Genomic DNA, 23,820 nt, shown 5'->3' with positions numbered 1-23,820 from the left:
AGAAGATGGAGCAGGAGAAGCCCATGGGGACTTCGGGCAGCGGGAGCGTAGACTCCGGAACAATAATAAAAAAATACGCAGGCTTCCAGGATGGAGGAACTGAAGCTGACAAACAGCAAGTTAGAAGGTGGCAAGGAACTCCAGCACACCAAAGTGCCCCGCCCGTCCCGACCGCCGCCACAGCCGGGTGAGTAGAGAAAGAGGTGATGGGCGGAGTCCAAGAGGTGGGGGTGGGGGCGCAAAAGGGGGCTGTAGGGTCAGGTGGAGAGCCTATGTGACTGGGGAGTGTGCGAATGAAGCCTCTGCCCACCGTCCGCAGGAATTATAGCACTTCCAGGATGTGCCAGCATCCCTCCTGCTGAAACATCCATTTTTTTTTTCCCCCCAAAACCGACCCTAAAGGAAACTGCCAAGTTAGCCTGTAAATCCTTCTTCCTGTCACAGTGCTTGGTGGAGTTGAAGACCAGGCGGAGAGTAGGATGGAATTAAGTAGTTGGAATGTGGGGCTCAAAGGGTTAACTTTTAGGGCTGGCTGTCTGATATTCTAAGAAGTGATTTCCCCTTTATTGGCTTCAAGCTCACTGATAGCTCTAGTATGTCCAAGATGACGTTTTTAGAGGGTAGCCTAAAGTGGATGAGAACTGCGATGGCCTGTCATTGCCCTTTACTGCCATCCTTAGCCCTGGGCACTCAGGGGATGGGAGTTACCGAGAGAGCCTGCATGCCCTTCTAAAGGCCCCAGAGGTTGTGCAGGTGTGTTAGGAGCTGGGGTTTGCAATTTGTGAATTAATCGTTGTTTTCTTTAATGTAATGCAGTCCTAGAAACATCAATATCCCAGTGGTAGTAACTGCCTGATCCCCCTCATTGCCTGACTCCTCTGGTGAAGAGCCCAGAAAAGGTTTGACCTTTCCTTATGAGGTGAAAGGGATTGATAGATTATAGGAGGCTGACACCTAGGGAGAGGGACTGTTAGGTCAGCTTCTGCTAGACGCAGAGAGGTTGGTAAGGGTGAAAGTTGGGGGTTTGGGGCCATGCCATGTGAGTTTTTAGATTTGGGCTAATCTGTAGTTTTTTAGTCTGTCAGAGCTGTCAATTTAACATGAATCAGCATTCTTATTGGCAGAAAATAGTAAAACAGCAGCTTTTCTGGTAATGATTAAAGACTATTTAAAACATCTGTGGATGTTCCCCAGGCTACTGCACAATAGGCCTTGGAACATTGTGACCAAGAACAGGCAAAAAGTAAACACCTAAGTAGCTAAGTGGGGATTCAGGCAGGAAATTGAGAGTTTGCTCTTTGAAATATGCATAGATTATCCAGCCCAGCAACTTCTACCATATCTTCATTTGTGACAGAATTTCCAGAAACCTTCCAGGAGACACAGCATTGCATTGTGCTCATTGTAAGCTTTTGAAATAAAAGTTTGAACATTGTAAAGTACATATCCACTCATCAGGAATTCTTTGGTACATAGGTATAAATGGTGTTGATGCAGATCATGATAACAGCACTTAGTATTGACACCCTGTCCCAGAGCTTCCGCCTGTCCAAGTATCAAGCGTGGAGGACACTGGTTTGTATGTTGTTTATATACAAGTTTACTGATACAGTTGCTGCGGAGAGTCTCTCCATCAAGCTCTTGGAGAACTTTGCCCTCATTCCCGTCTTTAATAATCACAGCTTTAATATCATTATTACTTATCCCATTTAAATTTGGCTTTTTAAAACTTATGCACTTCTTCAGTTAGTTAATTCAGAACTTCTGGCTTTAAAGGGAAGTTTCAGACACATCAAAGGACTCTGAAAAAGAAATCTGTAGTTTTTCGGTCTGTCAGAGCTGTCAGTTTAACATGAGTCAGCTGTGATCCAAGCTGCAGAGTATCTCTTACCTATTCTTAAAAGACTGTGGATAGAAAAAGAGAGAAAAAGTACATCTTTGGCAAGCCAGCTACTTGTTCATTTAAGAAAGGAATGAAATGTATTGTCTGGTTGTGTGCATTTGTGTGTCACATGCATACTTAGGTGTTTATGCTTACAAGCCAAACAGGGACAGTGTGGGTCAAATTATGGATGGATGGCATGCAGTAGGTCTACTAAGGCTATTTATTATGGTGATAGAATTTGTGACTGTCAGTGTTTGAGCACCCAGAATTTGCGAACTAGTGAGCTTTTTCTCTTGTCTGAAGTCTTCTGTTTCTTAAAGCCAACCATCATTCCCCCCTCCCCCACAGCACACATACCTTTTTTAGTATATTTGGACTTGTCCTTAAAGACAGAGCTAATCAGCTTCATCTACCCAAGTTGATCTGAGCATGAAGGAAAAAGTAACACTTAAAGTTAGTATTTTTTGTAAATTGGAGCTTGGGGAATCAGAGGAAACTTTTTAGGTGGAAGTGACTTGAAGTGAAAAGCAAGATTGTAAAATTTACCTTCTAGTCCTGTTTATTGTCATGTACTTTGGGCAAATGAACATACTACTTAGAGTTTGAATTTCTTCAAATGTAAAGTGGAATCAGTGCTAATCAGGATTGATTGACAGAATCACATATCTTGAGACAGTTAAAACGGCATTGTTGAAATGTCCTATCCACATTTGTGTCACTGCCATTTCCAGAACTTTTCTTTCTCTCAGCCCATTAACAGGAACAGTTAATCAACCCTTTATAATCTTTCTTCTCCCAGAAGGAGGTGAGGTCTAGGCACCACATATCCTGTCTGATCTTTTTTCCTAGCCAAGGCTAAGAAAGACTAATGACTATAATAATACCACGATTAAAGGTATGAATTTATAGTAACCGCAGGCTGCCTGTATAACTTGTCAAGAATTCTGAATGGTGTCCTTGTCTCCCTCCCTCCTTCTCCTTCCTTTGACTCTTGCTGATGCTCCTGGGGTGGCCATTTGTAGATGTAATTTTTGATGTGCTCAGGATAGGCCTTTCCTTACACCGTAAGTTTATGTTTGTGTGTTCAGAGGAATTCCCAAAATTTGAGAGCCATTATTTAAATCTAGGTACTGATAATTTACATCCTTGTCATACAGGACAGCTTTTTTTTGATGGAAACCTTTGCAAGATCTCTACCAAATGAGGAAATCCTCTGGCATCAAGGATGTTGCTGAGTGCAGATAATTTGCCAGGGACAAGGACATGTTGCTTCTGTACAACCTGTTTTATACATGACCTAATTTTATATGCTGTATCTACCTCCTTGTGATATGTGTGTATTATTTTTTCTTCCACTGAGTTTCAAAATGCTAACCAGCATTAGTTCATTAATCCCTATGAAATTCTTGTGTGGTAGATAGTAAGCATTAATATCTCTTCCTCATATTTTTATGCTGAGTATGATTAAAATGTTTTGGTTTCTGACCCCTGTCTCTCTCATTGGCACCATTGCTCATTGCTTTCATCTGAGGTACGTTATTTACCTTAACATCATTATGATGGTGTTAATACTGCATTTATCATCTTGCATGACCGATTGACATGCATGTCTTCCCCTTCAAACATGTTTAGACCTGAGATGAATCCATACAGCTTTCATAGTTAAAGTGGGCACTTTTGGGGGTAAAAAGCTTCATATTCATTATTTATTTAATTTTCACATTAATCTTGTGAGAGGTTGTTACATTAGATGAAACAAAAACAGGTTCAAAAGAATAAGTGACTTGACTAGGCTGTTATGAGGGGTAAGGGACAGAGAACCATTTGGAACCTGCTTTCATCTGACTCCGGATCTATCCTTGCCTTATAACTTGTAATGTAGGACTTAGAAATCAGAGCCCTTTAAGATTTTTGTAAAATTATCACATCTTGAATGGATTTTAGGAAAGTTTGAGAGGAGATAAATCCTGGTTTTGGAAGCACTGAATCATTGTAAAAAGGAATGTTTTTAACATGTGCCTATCACATTTCATTCCTAAGCTCCAATAGTGACTGCATTGTTTCTGTACTTTCCTTTTCATCTTTAGAGAGTCTTAGAAGCAAAACTTGGGTGATTTATTGAGCATAAGGTTATGGGCAAATTTTGAGGTCTGACATTGGTTAATAAATTTCTGAGTGAACAACAAAATCTGATTTCATTTCAACATTGGCTGTGAAAACTGGATTAGGTAATAATTTGTATAAGATCTTTTCACCTGACCTTTTACATTTTAATAGAATTGGCTTTCTTTAGCAAATTTAAATTTTTCCTTTTTTGATCAGGGCTCTGGTCCTAATCAAGAATGCAAGTGCAGCGTGACATGGAAGCTAAGATGCTTTTGAAGAAAAAAGCATAAGATGTGGAGGCAGATCGACCTAGACTTGAATCTCAGATCTCCTCACTAGCTGTCTTTAATGTATGGAGACTTTCTGCTTGCCAAGATGTATTGTTTGTTTTCGAGTTTCCCAGGCTAGGAGTCAAATCGGAGCTATAGCTGCTGGCCCACACCACAGCCACAGCAACACAGGATCTCAGCTGCATTTGCAACCTATACCACAGCTCACAGCTATGCTGGATCCTTAACCCACTGAGCGAGGCGAGGGATCGAACCCTCAACCTCATGGTTCCTAGTCGGATTTGTTTCCGCTGCATCGCAACAGGAACTCCCAATGATATATTGTTGGTTGTTTCTCTGAACAAACCCAGGTCTGACACAGTGTTTTGGAGTCTTCAACTTGGGAGTGTTGAACACTTTGTACTTGTAAGTCAAGTTCTGAAAAAAATAAAGATGACACATTGATCTATGCCCTTGACTTGGGAATGAGCAGACCTTATATTTCACATAATTAGGTGTTTCCCTTATATATATATCTATGTGTTTCACATACATATGTATTTATAAAAATTTCTGAAATTTAAATGCTACTATTTAAAATCAGGTACTGCTATTTGCAGTAAGATATAAAGGTGTAGTTTGTTTTATATCATTTTTGTATTGGCAAACAAATATGGAATCTTTAGCTACAAAATGCATCATCTAAGAATAGAAATTAAACCCCTTTTTGAAACTTGCTAGAACTTACTAGAAAAGTTAACTAAAAATTGACTCTGGGAGTGAACCATATTTTTAGAGAGTTATGAATAGAGTAGAATTAGGCACAAAAATACATGAAGTATCTTATTATGGTATTAATAATTACTAACTTTCAAGGAATACAGTCTGTGAGGGACATACTCTTGAATTTATACAAATTATATTATTAACTTCTAATTCCACAGATACTTGCTGAGAACCTAGTATTTTCCAGGCGTTGATCAAGAGGTGTGTGTGAAGTGATACAAAAAGTTATGAACATTCATATAAGGCAGTAGAAGATGATGGCACAACTGCTAGAGAAGTAAAGGTGAGATGGGACCCCTTCTGGCTGGGATGGTTATAAAGGCTTGTGGCAATGGTGTCACTTACATTGTGCCATGAATAGTAGTGAAAACTTTAAATAGAGATTTTTTGAAATGACCATAAGCACATGGTAGGCAAAAAAACTGCAAGAGCAACTGCGGAAAGAAAGGAGATTAAAATCACTTAACCTATGATGTCAGTTTTGAATGATTATGGATATATTGCATGCTCAATGAGAAATTAAAAATCTATGCCCTCCCCATATCTGTCATATCCTTTAAAGTAATGATGGCGCTTATTTGCACATTTAAATTTTATCCTTTTTTTTTTTTTTTTTTTTGTCTTTTTGCCATTTTCTTGGGCCGCTCCCGCGGCATATGGAGGTTCCCAGGCTAGGGGTCGAATCGGAGGTGTAGCCACTAGCCTACGCCAGAGCCACAGCAACGCTGGATCCGAGCCGCGTCTGCAACCTACACCACAGCTCATGGCAACGCCAGATCATTAACCCACTGAGCAAGGGCAGGGACCGAACCCGCAACCTCATGGTTCCTAGTCGGATTCGTTAACCACTGCGCCACGATGGGAACTCCTAAATTTTATCTTGGATGTTGTTGCTTTTTTGTTATTGCAACTTATTTCTCAAGCACAATTAAAAAAAAAAAAAAAAGACTGCCATTTATCTAGTAAATTCTTTCAGAGACATCCTCAACCACACTGCCCACACCACCATGTCTTTAAATGAAAATGCACATTATGTGACATGCCTTTATGGGTATTTTTTTGTTTGCTTGTTTGTTTTGGACCGTACCCATGGCATATAGAGATTCCCAGGCTAGGGGTCAAATTGGAGCTACAGCTGCCAGCGTACACTACAGCCACAGCAGCACCAGATCTTTTTTTTTTTTAATTTTTATTTTTTTTTTTTATTTTTTTTGTCTTTTGTCTTTTTTTTTTTTTTCTTGTTGTTGTTGTTGTTGCTATTTCTTGGGCCGCTCCCGCGGCATATGGAGATTCCCAGGCTAGGGGTTGAATCGGAGCTGTAGCCACCGGCCTACGCCAGAGCCACAGCAACGCGGGATCCGAGCCGCGTCTGCAACCTACACCACAGCTCACGGCAACGCCGGATCGTTAACCCACTGAGCAAGGGCAGGGACCGAACCCGCAACCTCATGGTTCCTAGTCGGATTCGTTAACCACTGCGCCACGACGGGAACTCCAAGCACCAGATCTGAGTCTCGTCTGTGACCCACACCACAGCTCACAGCAATGCCAGATCCTAAACCCACTGAGGGAGGCCAGGGATCCAACCCACAACCTCATGGTTCCTAGTAGGATTCATTTTTGCTCTGCCATGATGGGAACTCCTATATGTATCTTAATTATTGCCCTATAACTCTAGAAAGTATGGAGACTGCATTTTTGTCTCCAAAAGAGAAACTGGTCAGACAGCACCCCTACAGTGGCCAGAGGTGATGGCCTGAAAGAAGTGGCAAGTGTGAGGCAGAAGCTGACTTCTCAGAATCTAATGGTTACTACCCATGGGCAGGCTCTACTCAGATCAGACAGAGTCAATAGTTAAAAATCCTGGTGACTTTTTCAAGGAAAGTTTTGTCTGGATATATGCCCAATAGTGGGATTTCTAGGTCATATGGCAGTTCTATTTATGGTTTTCTAAGGTACCGCTATACTGTTTTCCATATTGGTTTTACCAATTTATATTTCCACCAACAGTGCAAGAGGGTTCCCTTTTCTCCATACCTTCTCCAGCATTTGTTATTTGTGGACTTATTAATGATGGCCATTCTATATATAGAACTACCATATGACCTAGAAATCCCACTCTTGGGCATATATCCAGACAAAACTTTCCTTGAAAAAGACATATGCACCTGTGTGTTCATTGCAGGACTATTCCCAATAGCCAAGACATGGAAACAACCCAAATGTCCATTGACAGTTCTGAATCACAGGATTTTATAGTCAGTTTAACTTAAATGTCCATAAACAGATGAATGGATTAAGAAGATGTGGTATATATACACAATGGAATACTACTCAGCCATTAAAAAGAATGACATAATGCCATTTGCAGCAACATGGAGGGAACTAGATACTGTCATGCTAAGTGAAGTAAATCAGAAAGAGAAAGACAAATACCATATGATATCACTTATATCTGGAATCTCATATATGGCACAAAAGAACCTTTCCACAGAAAAGAAAATCATGGACTTGTAGAAGAGACTTGTGGTTGCCAAAGGGGAGAGAGAGGGAGTGGGATGGACTGGGAATTTGGGGTTAATAGATGCAAACTATTGCCTTTGGAATGGATAAGCAATGAGATCCTGCTTATAGCACTAGGAACTATATCTAGTCACTTCTGATGGAGCATGATAACGTGAGAAAAAAGAATGTGTATATGTATATGTGACTGGGTCACTGCTGTACAGTAGAAAAATGACAACACTGTAAACCATCTATAACGGAAAAAAATAAAAATAATTAAAAAAAAAGCCTGGTGAGAAACAAAGGTGAAATCGTACTGTGCATGGTTTCTACTGAAAGATCAGAGCTTATTCTAGAATTTAGATAGGAATAAAAGTACCTCAATACTCTGATGTGAACTTTTACATATGCATAACAGGTCTCATGTCTCTATTTCTGCTGAGATCTGAACATTTTTATACTGCCTTAGATCAGTAGTGTACCTTTGCAGTGTTCAGAATAACTCACTTTTGAGGAATTTTGTCACATTCCTTCAGTTTCATTTTCATCATAGTCCTAATAGATGAAGAGGACAGGTATCATTATTACCTACACTTTTGTGACAGATGAAATGGGAACTGCTGGATTAACCCTGTGTTTTACAGTTGGAGGAAGAGGGACTATGAGATCCAGACTTGCTCAGGCATCTTTTGCCAAGGCCTGGGGACAGAGTTTATGTTTTGGCTGAAGCCTGCACTCCTGTCCATCAGGTCAGGGACCTCAGTGATTGGGGAGAAGCATAGAGATTGGGCACAGGGCTCCTGGGTTCCAGGAGAAACCACACAAATTTCATGCACTGGGCTTTAGAACAAGTTGCTTGGTCCAGGTTGACCGGTGGGTCATTACTAGCTTTTACAGAGTGACCATGCACAACACTGACAAGATTTGCTGCAAGTGAGGTGTCATCAACGGTGGATGCAAATGTCACTTTAAGTGCCCACCATTGTAAATGAGTCATCAATACCGCCTTTTGCTCCTGTATCTAATTGAGGCTGGAAGTTGGAGACAGGGAACAGAGTTTGCTGAACACTAAAGCAGCTGCTCCACCCAGGTATGCTATCTACATGATAGCAGAAGCTGGCTTTTAACAGTAATGAAAATCACCACACCCTTTGAGCAATTCCCTGTAAGCACATTGCAGAATATTACTATGTTATTTAATTGAAACCTCACAACAACCCTTTGAAGTTGGTATTATCATTGCTATTCTAACATAGTGAAAGCAGGCTCAGGGGGTTAAGAAACCTGCTCTAAATTATCTCAAGAGCAACAGGTCAGGAATTTGAGTTTTGCTCTGACCTTGCCTCTAAAACTGTATCTCACTGCCCCAAGTCAGTTCAGAGTGATGGTAGGCAGAATTCTTGGCATGAGAAGAAAAATCTTAACTGTGCTCCTTTCTAAGTCCCCCTGTTCTCAGGGTGCAGCCCCGTTTTATTCTTTTCATGACCTCCGTTTATCCATGTGAATGACTCACCTGGCGTCACTGATGTGTATCTTGTCTCCTCTCCAGCTTGTTATCCCGGAAGAGAAATAGAAGCTGCCATTTGCTTTCTCTCCACTGGCCACTGACCCTTGGAGAGGCAGTGTGGACAACATGGACACTTGCTCACAACAGTGCCACTGGGACATGTTATCAGGTAATTGGCCAGTCATACTTTGCCCAGAGCCAAAGGTTTGAGGTCTTCCTTAATTAGAATGACAGAAGCTATGGGAATCCAAAGTCATGGACATCTGACCCAGGGCTTGCCTGTTGGAAGGTAAAAGGTCTTTGGTTTAGTTCTTCACTTCCCACAACTCTCTTAATTAGAATTATGAAAAGAGCATTTTGTCAGCTGGCAGCCAAAGCAACTTGGGATCTGAGCCGTGTCTGTGACCTATACCGCAACTCACAGGCCAAGGATCAAACCATCGTCCTCATGGATACTGGTTGGGTTCGTTAGCATTGAGCCACAACGGGAACTTCTGAGTGAGGGATTTTTACCTGGACAGCCATGGGCTCTCACTGAAAACTAAAATTATGTTCAGGTATGATCCTCAGGTCCCTGCATTTAAGTGACTGTCCTTTACCCTTTGAATTTCTTTGGAGCATTCTAGGTACTGTGCCTGAAGGTAGGTCCCAGTGCTTGTGGGGACGGACAGATTTTATAAAGATAAACTTGCTGTTGCTGAAAGACAGCATTTTGCTAAAGAAATCCTCCCATACAAAAAGGCCTGGTCGTGTGCATTAGTGTAGGTGAGAAATGAGAGCAAAGTATTCGATAGTAAACTTTCTCATGGTGACTATATTTGTTGGATTTACAGTGGCTTAGTTCTTTTCCTTTTTTTCATTTTTAAAGTTTTATTGAAATACAGGTAGTTTACAAGGTCATGATAATTTCTGCTGTACAACAAAGTGATTGAGTTATTCTGAATGGATGTATACATATACCCATTCTTTTTCAGATTATTTTCCCATGTAGATTATCACAGAATATTGGGTAAAGTTCTCTGTACTATACAGCAGGTCCCTGTTGGCCAGTCAATCCATACACCTCACTGCATATGCCAGTCCCAAACCCCCATTCCATCCCTCCCACCCCTCACCTGTCCCCTTTGGTAACCATAAGTTTTTCAAAGTCTGTGAGTCTCTTTTTGTTCTGCAAATACATTCATTTGTGTCCTTTTTTCAAGATTCCACATATAAGTGATATCATATAATGTTTGTCTTTCACTGTCTTACTAACTTAACTTGGTATGATAATTTCTAGGTCCATCCATGTTGCTACAAATGGCATTATTTTTATGGCTGAATAAATATTCCATTGTATAAATGCACCATATCTTCTTTATCGTTTTCTCTGCTGATGGACGTTTAGGTTGTTTCCATGTCTTGACTGTTGTGAATAGTGCTGTAGTGCTGCAGTGAACATCGGGGTGCATGTTTCATTTCGAATTATGGTTTTCTCCAGATAGATACCCAGGAATGGGATTGCTGGATCACATGGTAGTTTTATTTTTAGTTTTTTGAGGAACCTCCTTACTGTTTTCCATAGCAAAAAACAAACAAACAAAAAGATAACACACAGAATGGTACAAAATATTTGGAAATGAAGTGACTACAAAGGATCACTCTCCAAAATATACAAACACCTCCTGCAGCTCAATATTGAAAAAAAAAAAAAAGGAAAACAATACCCCAATCAAAAAATGGGCAGAAGATCTATATAGACATTTCTCCAAGGAAGACAAACAGATGACCAAAAAACACATGATAAGATGCTCAACATCCCTAATTATTAGAGAAATGCAAATCAGAAATACTATGAGGTACCACCTTACATCAGTCAGAATGGCCGTCATCAAAAAGTCTACAAAAAATAAATGCTGGAGAGGGTGCAGAGAAAAGAGCACCCTCTTACATTGTTGGTGGGTAGGGTACATATATTGGTGCAACCACCATGGAAAACAGTATGGAGTTTCCTCAAAAAACCTTAAGTATTTTCTGTGTGTCTCTTTATGAGAAAAGTTTGCTGATCTTTGGTCTAGATCATGAAAAGGATGTTTTTAACCATTCTTTTTTATATTTGTCTACGCTGCTTTGAATTTTTTGCCATGTGTGTTTCTTTTGTAATAAAAGTATTAAAACATTTCAAAAGATTGTGCTGTATGCTATGGGGTAACCTTTCCCCATGAGGTTGCATATACTGGTAGAAATGGACAGCGATACAAACAGAAACATTGCAATTTAGAGTGATAAGTACATAATAATTAGAATAAGAACTGTGCAAAGGACTATGAAGATAAAAACTAGGGAGTTAACTAATCCTCTTGGGAGAGGAAAGAATTTATCTTATAAGGAATTTATATTTGAGTCAAACTTTAAACAAGATTGGGAATCTGCCAAGCCAAGGACCACTGGGAGGAGAAGATGCTATCTATACCAGTTTTTTTCCTTTTTGATGAGAACTAGGTTCACCGTAGTGGTTCTTAGTACATTTAACAATATATGATCAATCATTCTTCCTTTTAAGTCTCCTTCATCTCTATGCCATTTGGGACTCAGACTAACAGTCTATAAATATTATGTTTGATTTCCTTTTTCCTTTTCAGCATCATGTCTCTGACTAGACCAAAGAATCTGAACTCTCAGACAGATACAGACTTGTCTTAAATCTTAAACATTTGCTCTCTCATCTCTTCACAGTAGAATTTCACTAGCATGGCTGTGACAGTTTCTCCTTGGTAATCTGTTATGTTGCTCCTTCTGTACAAGATGGAAGTGGGCGATTCTGTCGTTTTCTTGGTCATGTGGCCTGAATCAGTGTGGTTTTTGGGTTGATTACGACAAGTCATTTTTCACTTTTTGTTAGTGCTTCATTGTTCCCCTAGATAGTGTGATGATGTGTGACAGAGGCAATAATGTCACCATGTCTACAATCACCTTGGTTTATACATGTACATGTATTGAAATATTGCATTTTCAATATTTTAGTGGTGTCTTTTAATGTACAAAAGTTCCCAGTGTGAGGGTTTTGTACCTAAATTAGGTCAATGCATAGCTCATGATTTTAATCTTAACAGCTTTCTCAAAGCTGGTTCCAAGGAAGAAAGTTAAATCACATAAGACTTTAATTTTTTCTAAAGACTCCTGTCCCTCTTTTCTTCCTATTATGGCTATTTTAATTTTTTTAAGGCAACTATACATTAAAAAGGGCCCATATCATCCTTGTGCCACTTGTAGGATTTTCACAAATGAACACACACCGGTGTAGCCAGCACTAATGTCACTGCAGCACCTCAGAGGCCCCATAATACTCTTCCTAGTCAGTTCCCTCCCCTCAATTTCTGATTTGACCTCACATAGCATAGGTCAGTTTTAGTTGGTTTTATACTTCATATAACATTTATATAAATAGAATCCAAGTCTGTGTCCTTTGTTATCCCTGTCTTTTTTGTTCAAAATTATGTTTTTGAATTTCTTCCAAATTATATTGTGAATTATTTGAGCTATATAATTTGAGATTAATATGAATAACTCTTCTACAAATATTCTTACATGTGTCTTTTGGTGAACATATAGACACATCTCCAATCTCAGAGGAATTATGTTCAACTTTAGTAGATACTGCCAAATAGTTTTCCAAAGTAATTGTTCCAATTTATACTCCTATCAGCAGTGAATGAGCATTTTGGTTACTGTACATATACCACCACTTGATATTTTCTGTATTTTTCCTTTTATCCTTTAATTATGAAACATTAACACACACTAGTTTTAATATTTCCCTGATGACTACCGAAGTCCATTGTTCACTTAGAAATCCTCATTTTTTAAATTTTTTGTTCACCTCTTTTTTTTTCTTTTTATGATATAGTTGACATACACTGTGTTGGCAATTATGTTAGTTTCAGGTGTGCTACCTAATGATTTGACCTTTGCATACATTATGAAATGATCACCTTGATAAGTCTAGTAACCATGTGTCCCCATACAAAGTTATAGTATACAGTATTACTGGCCATGCTTCTTATGCTGTATATTAATTATATCACTATGGCTTATTTATTTCATAATTAGAAGTTTGTACCTCTTAATCCATTCATCTATCCCACTGTACTGCCACTCTCCTTCCCTCTGGCAACCACTCATCTGTGCTCTGTATCTGAGTTCATTTTCATTTCATTTTGTTTGTATGTTTGTTCAAATCTTTTGAATTTTATGCTATTATTTTACCTGCCTTATTGATTTTTGGAAGTTCGGGATGGGGTTGCTGTATTTGTATTTGGCATATGAACCTATATGTTCCTACTATGTAATTTGCATTTTCAGTATTTTAGTGGTGTCTTTTAAGATACAAGAGTTCTCAGTTGTAACCTAGTCCTATATAGTTACTGCTGTTTAGAACTTTGGAGTTAAGGAAACCAGCCTACATCAAAGTCACCAAAATGGTTTTCTACTTTTTTATAAAATATTTATTACTATGTCTTCCACATTTCTGTGTGTGATTCACCTTGATTTTTGTGTATGATATGATGTAAGAGTGAAGCTTGCACACTGTTTTTCTCTATGGCCATGCAGTTGAAACAAAATCATTTCTTGATGAGCATATGCTTCCCCAGTACTTCGCAAAGTGACCTTTGTTCCAAATTTGTGGACTGTAAACTTGTTAGGTGTCTTTCTGCATTCTCTATTCAGATCCATTGGTTCATTTTTCCTTATGTTATTATCATGTCATTTTATTTGTATGGCTTCATCATAGGTCTTTATATCTATCATCGTCTCATGTTTAGCAATTTTCTGTTGTATGCTAGACAGCATAGAAAAGAATCACAGATAATCCAAATGATGCTCTTTTCCTGAAGTGAGAATTTCTCTTTTGTTTTTTAAGATTTTAGGGTTGGAAAATGACCACATCAATTTTATGAGAGATTGATCTGGGTTTTGTCTGGGTTTTGGCTTTGGCAAGATTCAGTCTTTTTTTGTTATCCCCTCCTTCCATGGTGTGATTCCCTGTGGCTTTCTGTTGAGGTTTTTGTGTTTCCAATGTCTTCAGCTCTGGAAAACAGCTAGAAATTCATTTTTCCGCAGAGGAATATCCAGTTTAGCTTTGATCTTCCACCCCATGCAGTACTCTCCTCCTCCACCTTTTTATTTCCCATGGAAAATGGCTTAGTATCCATCAAATTTCCAATCTTGTCACTCCAGCTTGTGAAAAAATAACTGCTAGTTTATCTGTCAGCTAAGGAACTGCAGTTTTCTTCCAGCTATCCAGGCTTGTCCTCAGACTATAGCTGTGCCCAATATTGGGATGTTGTCCTCATGCAAAATGTGATTTAGGTTCTCCTTATCAATTCACCATTCCTTCCAGTGCTTTAATCAGTTCCTGCACTGGGCCCCGTCTCTTCCTCTTGAAGTGTTTTTCTTTCTAAGCACAGTAAAATGTCAGGTTTGCCTCTTTGTGTTCTTGTGCATCTTCAGAATTCAGCAAATGTGTTGTGAATCAAATTGGATATACATATCTCTTAGAATAGAGGCAAGGAGAGCAGTTAAAAGGCCAGTCTAGGCAAGAAGTTATGGTGGCCAGAATTAGCATATTACTTATAAAGATAGGTGGATATAGATTAACATGGAAAGATTTGGTATAGATTTTATGCTGTATAACCTGTAACTGTGGGGAATCTAGGAAGGAAGGTGGGAAGAGAAAGAGTCAAGGAAGGCGATGTCTTCCAGCTATGGCTGTTGAGTAGCTTTTGGCAATATCTATTGTGATAGTAGGCAAATTAGGGGTGCAGGATTTGGGGTTGCCAGTAAAGGAGAGAAAGGCTGCTCTACTCTGGTATACTCTGCCTTCATTTGTACTTTATAAGGAAGATGAAGCCCTGTTACCACTGACATAAGTGTGTGTTTATGTGTGCATGTGTGCACGTGTGTGTGTGTATTTGTGTGCATGCATGTACACATGTGCCTTCACCTTGGCTATGCTTACTCACAAGAGTACATTCTCCTCTGACCTCTATCCTCAATGTAGGATTTTAAATAAACAATGACCATACAGAAGCCAAATTATATGAGAGATCTTCTGTTGCTTAATTGAATCATATGTGCTAAAAATAATACCATGTGGTTCCCAAAAAGTCCATCCAGGGCACTAAATGCAAAGTACATGGAGTTTCCTACAAGTCCATTCTGAACAAAATGAGGACCTGTGCTATGACTTTTCCTTGAGGAAGAAGATATGGGTCAGAGACTTAGCCAGTATTATCATGAGCAAAGCCATCCCCAAGGTTGGTGACCACCTGTGGTCCACTTCAAGCTCATCACCTTCTCATGGTGGCACAGAGAGATGAGCTGCCCCTCCTGATTCTATGTATTACCTGACTATCTCTTGGAAACCTCCTGAATGAGATGCGCATGATTAATTCAGATGGCCAAGGAAAGTATGTGAATCCAAGCTGCTGTAAACATTAAATGAGTTGAGTCAAGAGAACTGAGTTGGTGAACAACCTAAAGACAGACTAAGAGTTCTCAGCAGGTACCATCCTCCAAGCCAGCTGCTAATGGAATCATTTTGTTGCTTATCCAGACATTCTTGAAGCATCCTATTATGACAAAGTTCTCATACAAGACTATAAGATGCACATGTTAATTCCATGGCAAACTTTTTATGTTAAAAAATAAAATTGGACACCATTCAAAGTCCTCGGCCCCACTGCAATCAACTCTCAGTCAGTCCTCTCTACCAGCAAATGTCCTAGGCATACTATGAAGTGAGAAGTTTATTTATTTAATTTGTACTGCATTAATAAATGAATGAGAAATGAAGGCTTCCCCTTCACTCTCATCTTGCTTCCTCAGCATTTTCCTACATTTAAGCATCTTAAGAGAGAACTTGAGACTGGAATTGGGTTTTGATGTGGAAGATTGTGAGGATATAGGAAGTGGTATATAAAGATCATAGTGTGTAGTTGATTGTTGGTGATTTGACCAGTGCCTCAGAGCAATAAATTTTAATGCTTCATTTCCTCTGGAAGTTATGAATGTGGCTAATGGAAAAAACTAGTTAAGAAACCATCTTAACTGATTCTGTAGAAAATAGTTGATTGAATTGGTGGGTTTCTATTAATAGCAATAGTCAACTGAAATTATTAGGGCTGTTGAGGTAATTGCAGGGACTTTCTTTACTGAGAGATTATAACAGAATCCCAGGAGGTATTATTTTCAGTTTTACAATGTATGGTGAGATTGTTCCAAAAGTCAACACCTCTGTATCCCCAGTGTCTTTGCCCAGTGAACCTCTTGCCTTTGTAGTGTGAGTAGTTGGCTTACAGCTTAAGTTCAATCCTTCTGAAAACTATGCTATTTTACATGCTCTTGATGTTACAAATTATCTCATGTGGCTGACTTCAGAGCTTCACTGAAATCTTCTGTATGAAATTGCTAATTCATAATGCCAAGGGCTGGCTGAGTTCATGCCTGCTATGTCAGCTACATATTTGATGCATATTTATTCTCTATGTAAATGGTAGATGCAGATAAAGTTCTATCTCCAAAGACTCATTTTTTAAAAAAACATAGTTGATTTACAGTGTTGTGCCAATTTCAGCATAGTGACACAGTCACACACACATACGCACACGCACATGTGTGTGTGTGTGTGTGTGTGTGTGTGTGTGTGTGTGTGTGTGTATGTATACATAGTCTTTTTTTCACACTGTCTCCCATCATGTTCTGTCCCAAGAGAGCGGATGTTGTTCCCTGGGCTGTATGGTAGGACCCCATCACGTATTCATTCTAAATGTTAATAGTTTGCATCTACCAACCCCAAACCCCTTGTCCATCCCTCTTCCTTCCCACCCCCTCCCGTTGGCAATCACAAGTCTGTTCTCTATATCTGTGAGTCTATTTCTTTTTTGTAGATATATTCAGTTGTGCAATATTTTAGATTCTACATATAAGTGATCTCATATGGCATTTGTCTTTCTGTTTTTGATTTATTTCACTTAGTATGAGAATCTCTAGTTGCTTCGATGTTGTTGCAAATGACATTGTTTTGTTCCTTTTTGTGGCTGAGTAGTATTCCATTGTGTATATGTACCACATCTTCTTAATCCATTCATCTGTTGATGGACATATAGGTTGTTTCTATGCCTTGATGTGCCAGTATCTTTTTGAATAATAGCTTTGTCCAGATATGTGCCTAGGAGTGGGATTGCTGGATCATGTGGTAGTTCTATGTTTAGTTTTTTAAGGAACCTCCATAATGTTTTCCAAAGACTCATTTTGATTTAAAAATGAATCTGTTCTTTTCTTTTTGGAAAGGCTTACCTCCAACCAGTTTTACCTGACCTCTGGGTTTGAGGTTCCTCATAGTCCATGAGAAGGTAACATGGAGAACCAAACCTTAGAGATGTCAGTTCTCTTCCTTGAGATGGGCATTGCTTTTGTGGTTATAGCCAGCCGTCAGTAAAACTGTATGAGGGAGAGTAAAATACCTCATTATGGGTAGAGTCAGGATTATCCTGTTTATGAGCTCAGTTTAATTAATTGTTAAAGGCTAAGACATTTAGAGAAAATTTTAACAGCATTCTATTAAGATCAGAGTGGCTAAGAATCAAGTGTAAATGGTTTTAACTATTGTGTTGTTTCAAGAACTGTCCATTTGGGGAGGTAACCTGAGATATGAAGTGGAGAGGCCTGCACTAATGGTCAAAAGACTGGCTTCAGAATCCTCATTTATTCTGTAAATAAGGCGATAAAGACAGTTTTGCAAGTCAGTGGTAAGGAATCCATAAGCTATGAGAGTTCCAGACAGAGAGAGGCACTGACTCACTGTAGATGTCCAATGAACATTTGGTTCAATTAGATGTCTCAGTCTTCTCAGTCTTCTTTAAGAGAGTTTTTTTCTTTTCTTTCCTTTTTTTTTTTAAATGGCTGCCCCTGTGGCATATGGATGTTCCCAGGCTGGGGGTTGAAGCGGAGCTGTAGCTGCCCCTTATGCCACAGCCACAGCATCATGGAACCGAGTAGCATCTATGGCCTATGCCACAGCTTGTGGCAATGACAAATCCTTAACCCACTGAGCAAAGCCAGGGATAGACTCCTCATCCTCACAGATACAATGTCAGCTTTTTAACCCACTGAGCCACAGCAGGAACTTCTCAACAGAGTTTGTTCAGGGAGTTTCAGTGAGCCGGAAAGTTTCGTAAGATGCAGTGGTCATGATTTGTGAACCCTGGTCTAGGGTATTCTTTTTTCAGGCTGGAGGAAGACCATAAGACCTGATCTAGAAGATTAGAATTTTAGTACTGATCTTTCTTTCTTTTGTTGTGTAATGTTTGGGCAAGTTCACACAACCTTTGAGCACTCAGTTTCTTACCTGGGCTATAGGAGTAATACCTCAGACAGATTATCGGAATCTGTGTATTTCCTTATCTGTAAAATAAGCACAGTGATAGTAGCCACCTCATAAGATATTCAGGAGGCTAACATGATTCAACACTTGGAAGACGCTCTAGTAGAGTGCGTGTTGCATGGTCCGTCTCAATAAATGTTAATTGGAGTGATTTTTTTACTTCTTCCTAGCCCTCACTTGAATGAAATCACCTTTCATGGAAATTGGAATGCTGAGTACACTGTTAATACAGTGTTAGCGCTTGACAGTTTAATGGGAAAAAAGAAAAGGAGGGAAAAAAAAAACAAAACAACTTCTCTAATGTTTCCAATTTTACTCTACTGGAATTTTCTCCCCCTCTCTCTCTCTCCTTCTCCCTCCTGCCATGTTTCTTTGTGGCAGAGCAACAATAACAGCTACAGTCTTGACCAAATTCTGGAAACTAAGGATGAGAAAGACCAACGCTCCTGGCTAGGCCTCTTCTGTGCCACTGGGTTTTCTTTGGTGGGAATACTTCACATATTTCCTTGGGAACCGCATAACTGTGAGCTCAGCAACTTCCTGGGACCAGAGGCCGAAGGCTCCTGCTTCCCTTACAGCAGGCTCGTGTTCTTAGGAACCAAGCATTTCTTCATCCTGGTAGAAGGTCATGGCTTTTCCCTTCCTGTCTTGGCAGCTCCTGCCCAGCCTCAGACCCAGTCAAGACAAGTGGGGCTGCTGTGTGGAGGGCAATTCCCTGAGCCCCTAAGAAAATTCAGAGAACCTCTCAGAAGACAAAGCTTTGGATTGGACTACAGCTTCACCTGTGACTCTTTCCTAGCAAGCCATGGTGTTGGATGAAACAAGAAGATGTGAACTGTAATCCAGTCACAAAAGCCAAAAGTTGAGAAGAAGTTGCCATTTCTTCTTCCTGCTTACCATTCAAGGATCTATTTCCCCAAATCCCTGTTAGAGTTATTGGTATCCTGGCTTTATACATATTCCATGGTATTTGAATGCATAAACTGGCAATCACAGCATTGGTTTGAAGTTAGTGGTTCTGCCACACTCTAGCTATATGACTTAGGCATGTTAGTTATCACTCTGAGCCTCAACTTTATCATCTGTATGATGGGAGTAGTCCTATCTGTCCTGCCTGCTTGGTCAAATAAAATTGCAGCTTTGTAAGTCTGAAACCTTAGGGTCCCAGGAAAGCTTGTATGTTATCTAATTCAGCTTTTGTCTACTGTAGGTGACCATGCCCTCACTAGCATCCTGGACAAATGGTCCTCCATCTTCAGACTGAGCTCGGACTGGCTCGGGAACTGACATTCTCAGGAGCTTTGATTGTTAGAATGTCCTTTCTAGTGCCAGGCTGAGCTCTGAATCCTCTAGTAGCTTTTACTCACTGGTTTCTGTTTCATCTCTAGATCCAACAATGCGTTTAATATCAAAGTGTTCTGTGTTTTGAAGAGCACTGTACACCGTCCATTTAACTGGTTATCAAGTCATCTTTTTAGCTCCTTTGCTTGCTCTGCCCTTGGGGTTCTGATCTGGATGGACTGCATGGAACAGGACATGGCATTGGATGTTCCTGAACATTCTCAAATATCTTTGTGGCATCAGTTATGAAACTTTTCCTGATCCCAATCTGATTATTACTAATGGTAGAGGTCCCCACACATAGTGGGTATGCTCAAATCCCAGAGCCATAATTGAAAAAGCATGTTTCCTAACACGTTTAAACTATTTTAACTTGGAAGTAATTTCCTCCTGTATTACCTTGAGATGAACCAAATTTTAGTTAAAAAAAAAAAAAAAGACAGAAAAAAATCTAAAGAATTACATGAATGTTATTTGTAACCCATCTGTTGTAAAATAAAATATTTTTGTATCTTATATCTTGGTCTTGTTTATGCATATACGATTATGTATTTATGTATAATTGTCGAAATTATGCTATTATGTGGCTCTGCATTTTGCTCTTTTATTGAACACTATATTGTCTTTTCCCATGTCATTATCAATTATTTGTAAATATCATAATGGTTGCATCATAATATTCTGTTGAATGAATATACTAAAATTTGCTTAATCAACTTTCTCTTGTAACCTCTAATTTGTAACCAGTTTTCAGGAGCTTTAGGGTTGTTCCCTTTGAGAAGAGGGAATATGAAAGAAGGCAACACCTCTAGATTCCCACAGCAGGATTTTATTTTCCAAGTGCTGGGTTAATCTCATCACTCTTCATTTCCTGAGTGGGCAGAATTTACAGGAGATGTAGATCAGATCCTTTTAGAGCAGGAAGGCTGAAAAAGCAGGTTGGTTTATGTGTGTGTATGAGTGTGTGGGTGACCTCAATTCACAAACTCAAATTTAAAATGCTACACTGGTGATTTCTGTTATCAATAGGAGGTTTGAATCTGTTTCATTTATTGATACAAACTGGGTCCACCAAGGGCTTGAGCTGCCTCTTTCCTCTGACATCAAGGATTTTCCTTGATCAAGGAAGTCAACGAAATCCAGGCATTAGGGGGTTGTTGTCCTTTGATGTCAGGGAGAGAACTTTTAATGCACTTGAGTCCAGAGCTGGAAATCAAAGAATGACAGGTTTGTCTTCCATGAACATGACCTTGAGGCTCTCTTGTTTTTTAAATCCTTGCTTTGACAGCAGAAAGCTCCACTCATATAATCAGTCATCTGAGGTCATTGGTGAGGGGGCAACATCCCCACTGCTCTGTACACTTACAGACCCAATCACCAAAATAGGAGGATGGGGATCTCTATTGTTTACAAATTTCCCAAATGAGTTGTGTTAGATAAATTTAAGAAATGGACCATAACCCATGCAGAGGTTTTTAGGCCATCAACTTAGCCTGAAAGAGAATTACCCTGTCCTCAAACCTGTATTTCCAACACATTTTAATATCTTAGATGAGATTTATTTTGAGCTTTACTTTGGAGTTCATCTTAGGCAGTAATCAAAATCACATGATCAATAAGAACTAGCTTCATAAACCTGTAGAAAGGGTGATGGAAGGGATTTTTCCAATTAAAACCTTATCATTTTTGAAACAAACATCCCACATCTCCCCAAAGGCACTGCCATTAAGAGAGAATCAGCTGCATTCCTCCATCATGAGCCAATACCACCCCTGTGGAATGCAAAAAAAAAAAAAGTCATGTGTTATTACCTATGGGTGACTGGCTGGTTTGAGGCAGTAGCATATGGTTGACTGTTGGAACAAATAAAAATAAAACCATACGGAAACTTCTGGTTGCTTAGCCTCAGTAGAATTCTCAAAACACAATGCAAAGGGCTAAGCCCAGACGCAGCTTCACTCCATCTGTGCCTTGTCTTCAGCCCAGGGAAGCGTTAAACCTTATTGGGCCTGGTGGCTGGGGAGCTTCCAACACCACGCTGCTCAGAGTTTTCTGATGTCACAAGTTTCTGTTTGAACAAATGAGAAACTGTTAATCGTGTATCTGATTTGCTTATTAGGAAAGATGAAAAGTCAACCCACCAAGATGACCTGCTGGTGTCAGAAGCGAGAGTGCCCTCATGGTGGTGGCTGAGGCAAAGAGGCATGAAAGTTCTATGTCCTTTCCTTTCCTGTGGCATAATTTCAACAACCAGGGAAACCAGGTCTTAAAACCTCTAACTTTGTTCATAACACAGACAAAAATCGTAGATGAGAATTATGAAAAACGGAAAAGAATAAGTTACAGGAAGCAGAGGTGGGAGAGAGGTATAGCTAGTCTTTTCTGTGGTTAATTTTTTAAAATAATCAGAGGGCGTTCCCACTGTAGCACAGTGTGTTAGGAGTCCAACTGCAGCAGCTCAGGTCGCTGCAGAGGTGCACGATTGATCCCTAGCCCAATGCAGTGGGTTAAAAAGTTCTAGCTTGGATTCAGTTCCTGGCCCAGGAACTTCCATATGCCACAGGTGCAGCCATAAAATTAAAAAAAAAAACAAAAAAAACAAAAAAACAAGAGTCTGAAAATTGTGGGTTGCTCGAAAACAAAAACAACTTCTCTTTTCCTTGTTGGTCCACCTACAAGGAGCATTCATGCTTCCTATTCTCTGAGTGTTGTGAGGCTGTTGGACTTTATGGGTGGGGGACGTATAGCCACAGTAGCAGGGGGGTAGCCCTCCATTGAAGTGTCATTTCCTACAGAAATGCAGGTGGACCTCAGGGTCATTTGTCCACTGAATATGATTCCTGGGACAATTTTTTTTTTTTTCTTTTTAGGGCTGCAACTGCATCATATGGAAGTTTCTAGTCTAGGGGTCACATCGGAGCTGTAGCTGCTAGCCTACACCACAGCTACAGCAACTCGGTATCCCAGCCACATCTGTGACTTACACCACAGCTCACGGCAACGCCAGATCCTTAACTCACTTAGCAAGGCCAGGGATTGAACCTGCGTCCTCATGGATACAAGTCAGATTTGTTTCTGCTGAGCCACGCCGGGAACTCCCTGACTCCTGGGACATTAAAGAAATGAGAAGCAGGTTTCCTAAGCCTGTGTCCAGTTGCCCTTTGGGGGAGGAGAGAGGCAGAAATGGCCCCTGAGAGTTAGCTGCTGGATCCATAAAAGCCTTCACAAGAGCAGCTGGTCACTCCTAGAGGCTGAGTGCCAGTCCAACCCAAAGGGGTATAGGTCTTGAAGACCCTTTCAGTAAAGGGTGTGAGTGCTGAAGGGACAGCAGGCTCAGTGCCCTGGAGCAGGGTCTGAGGAACAGGTATGTGTTCTAAGTAAGAGCAAAACCATGGATCACAACCACTGTAGGCACAGTTGGCACAGGGAAGACTAAATGCACCCAAACAGAAGGACACGAACCAAAGGGACAAAAATTCCAGAGGCGGAACAAAGTAGGTAGCTCATATGTGTCATAAAAAGCAAATGACTGTCAGAAGTCAAAGGAGCTAGCTTAGCAAGCAGGGTGGGTACCTTTCATACTGAGTGGCCACTCATTTCATCCTGAGATCCCTTATCTCATTGCACAGGGGTATCTCGTGGGCCTTAGGCAACTTTGGGCCTTTTTTTGTGGTACTCAGTGAAAGCATCTGTGAGGGATGATGGCTGAGGGGGGCCCTCGTCTCGCTCTCCTCAAGGAAGTGCAGATGGTGGCAGAACAAAGACTGCTCTCTCCCTGGAGGCTTAGACTTGGCTTCTTTATGGTTGTGACTACCGTATCACACTGCCTTCACACTCAGGAGTCTTTCAGGAATGTTCTGCTTGGTGGATGCTGGGCCTGTCCTTTTGCCCTTCTGAAATGTGCTCAGAAAGGATTGGGAAGAGTTGGGGGAATAGGAAGCTCTCAACAGGGCCTAGACTCACCTCCTAAGGGCATTAACAGATTGCTGCATATTTT

At 40.1% G+C, this 23,820-nt stretch overlaps 1 protein-coding gene across 1 annotated transcript in view; it reads left to right on the top strand.

The window, feature by feature from the left end:
• LOC102162193 (predicted GPI-anchored protein 58) overlaps positions 1–21,714 on the top strand; it is a 45,568-nt gene extending 23,854 nt beyond the window's left edge. The window contains exons 3-6 of the mRNA XM_021073711.1: positions 82–187; positions 5,205–5,329; positions 9,101–9,227; positions 19,138–21,714. Of these exons, the coding sequence (XP_020929370.1) occupies positions 82–187; positions 5,205–5,215 (117 nt within the window). The 3' untranslated portion in view covers positions 5,216–5,329; positions 9,101–9,227; positions 19,138–21,714. The remainder of the gene's footprint in view (positions 1–81; positions 188–5,204; positions 5,330–9,100; positions 9,228–19,137) is intronic.

Source organism: Sus scrofa, chromosome 14 (genome assembly GCF_000003025.6).
Source record: "Sus scrofa isolate TJ Tabasco breed Duroc chromosome 14, Sscrofa11.1, whole genome shotgun sequence".
Taxonomy (NCBI): domain Eukaryota; kingdom Metazoa; phylum Chordata; class Mammalia; order Artiodactyla; family Suidae; genus Sus; species Sus scrofa.
This window is presented reverse-complemented; position numbering and strand designations above follow the sequence as displayed.